Source organism: Nymphaea colorata, chromosome 9, assembly GCF_008831285.2.
Source record: "Nymphaea colorata isolate Beijing-Zhang1983 chromosome 9, ASM883128v2, whole genome shotgun sequence".
NCBI lineage: Eukaryota > Viridiplantae > Streptophyta > Magnoliopsida > Nymphaeales > Nymphaeaceae > Nymphaea > Nymphaea colorata.
This window is the reverse complement of record NC_045146.1, coordinates 24,200,115-24,201,611: the sequence shown is the minus strand read 5'-3', so window position 1 is coordinate 24,201,611 and position 1,497 is coordinate 24,200,115. Positions and strand designations below refer to the sequence as shown.

General features: G+C 41.8%; 1 protein-coding gene across 1 annotated transcript; it reads right to left on the bottom strand.

Moving 5' to 3' along the window:
* Positions 1–271: 271 nt before the first annotated feature.
* LOC116259911 (abscisic stress-ripening protein 1-like) lies at positions 272–1,286 on the bottom strand. Its single transcript, XM_031637909.2, has 3 exons — positions 1,137–1,286; positions 847–1,023; positions 272–660 (listed from the first exon to the last, which is right to left on the bottom strand). The coding sequence occupies exons 2-3, from the start codon at positions 988–990 to the stop codon at positions 484–486; spliced, it is 321 nt and encodes a 106-aa protein (XP_031493769.1). The 5' UTR covers positions 991–1,023; positions 1,137–1,286; the 3' UTR covers positions 272–483.
* Between the last annotated feature and the right edge of the window lie 211 nt (positions 1,287–1,497).

Genomic DNA, 1,497 nt, shown 5'->3' with positions numbered 1-1,497 from the left:
TTTGTATTGTTCCATTCCAAGCAATATAGCCATCCATACCCTCTCATGAATGTCACGTGCTTCTTATCTCATGAGGGGATGTCCCTGACAGATTGTGCATAGTGATTTGTTGTCCTATTGTTGTAGTTTCACAAGAACCTTGCAGAGATTACAATCACCTCTCCAGCTATAGTTCTAGAAATGAAAAACAGAAATTTCTCTTCACCGAGGATCTAATCCTGATGGCAGAAAGAATGTGGTGATCAGAAACCAAACAGATAAAAACAGTTAATGCTACAACCATAACAAGCTCTTCCATTCTCAATATCACTTTCTCAGCTTACATACTAAGCTTTATCACTCAAACACAAAGGTATAGATCCCATAGTAATTGAACTACAAACATAGAAAATGGATTTATACATATAGCTATGTACATCCATACGAATCAACACTCGCATCGCACACTAGATTACATATGACTAAGTAAATACATAGATGCAATCAATGACCGTTTCCTTTCTTCTTCTCTTCCTTGATCTTCTTCTTTGCTGCCTTCTTTTCGTGGTGCTCATGCATCACCAACACCACTCCACCAACAGCAACGGTAGCAGCAATCTCCTCCTTTATTCTGTGTGAATGCGCATTCTCTGGGTCCTTTTTCGCTTTGTGCTTCTCATGCTACAAAAGAGTTCAAATCGAAACTCAGCAATTTGTAGACGAACAACATATAATATTCATGCATCGATACACAACAGTTGGGTTACTATGGTTTCATTTTTTTTATTATAAACTTGTGAATAAACGTAAAGCTGCTAGTGCTATGTATGTATATCCTTGGAAATTGAGAGCGATGCAGTTAATTACCAGGGCATAGGCACCGGCAGTAACAGTTCCGGCTTTGGCAAGGCGCTGCATGTGCTTGTGATGCTTCAGTTGTTGCTCTGGAGTCTTTTCATGCTTCTCCTCCCCATGAAAGAGGTGGTGGTGGCCGTGCTTCACCGTCTCCATGGTGCCTAAAGAAACCGTCTCTCTAATTCGTGACTGAAAAGCAAACAATCCGGCCGCAATTTCAAGCGCAAAAACCAAACTAGTCTTATGAAGAGGCAGGGGAAACAAGAATGATTCGGTGCTCGAGATGAACGTAAACGATGTACCTCGATGAACTATTTATAGAGATCTAACACCATCGGTAGGGAAGTTTTCTTCTGTTGCTTACATGCTAAGACATCTCGAGAGATGGTGAAAAGATTGTCCGTGTTTTAAGAAGCTCCGTCGAAGGTCGTTAATTCGTCTACCTTGTCATGTTCAACCTAACCCATTATCTATCTTGTCGTGTTCATCGCCAAGCAATTAAATAAGAAACGAGCGTAACTTGCCGATGGGAGTTTCCCACCACTGACGTCCTCTTACATGTTCAGGGCGCGTACAGATCGACGGCGAGACCGTGTTGCGTGTTTGAGACCGTCGTTTTCAGAAATGGCCTGAGTCGGCCGATTTTAATTGAATACTAAACCG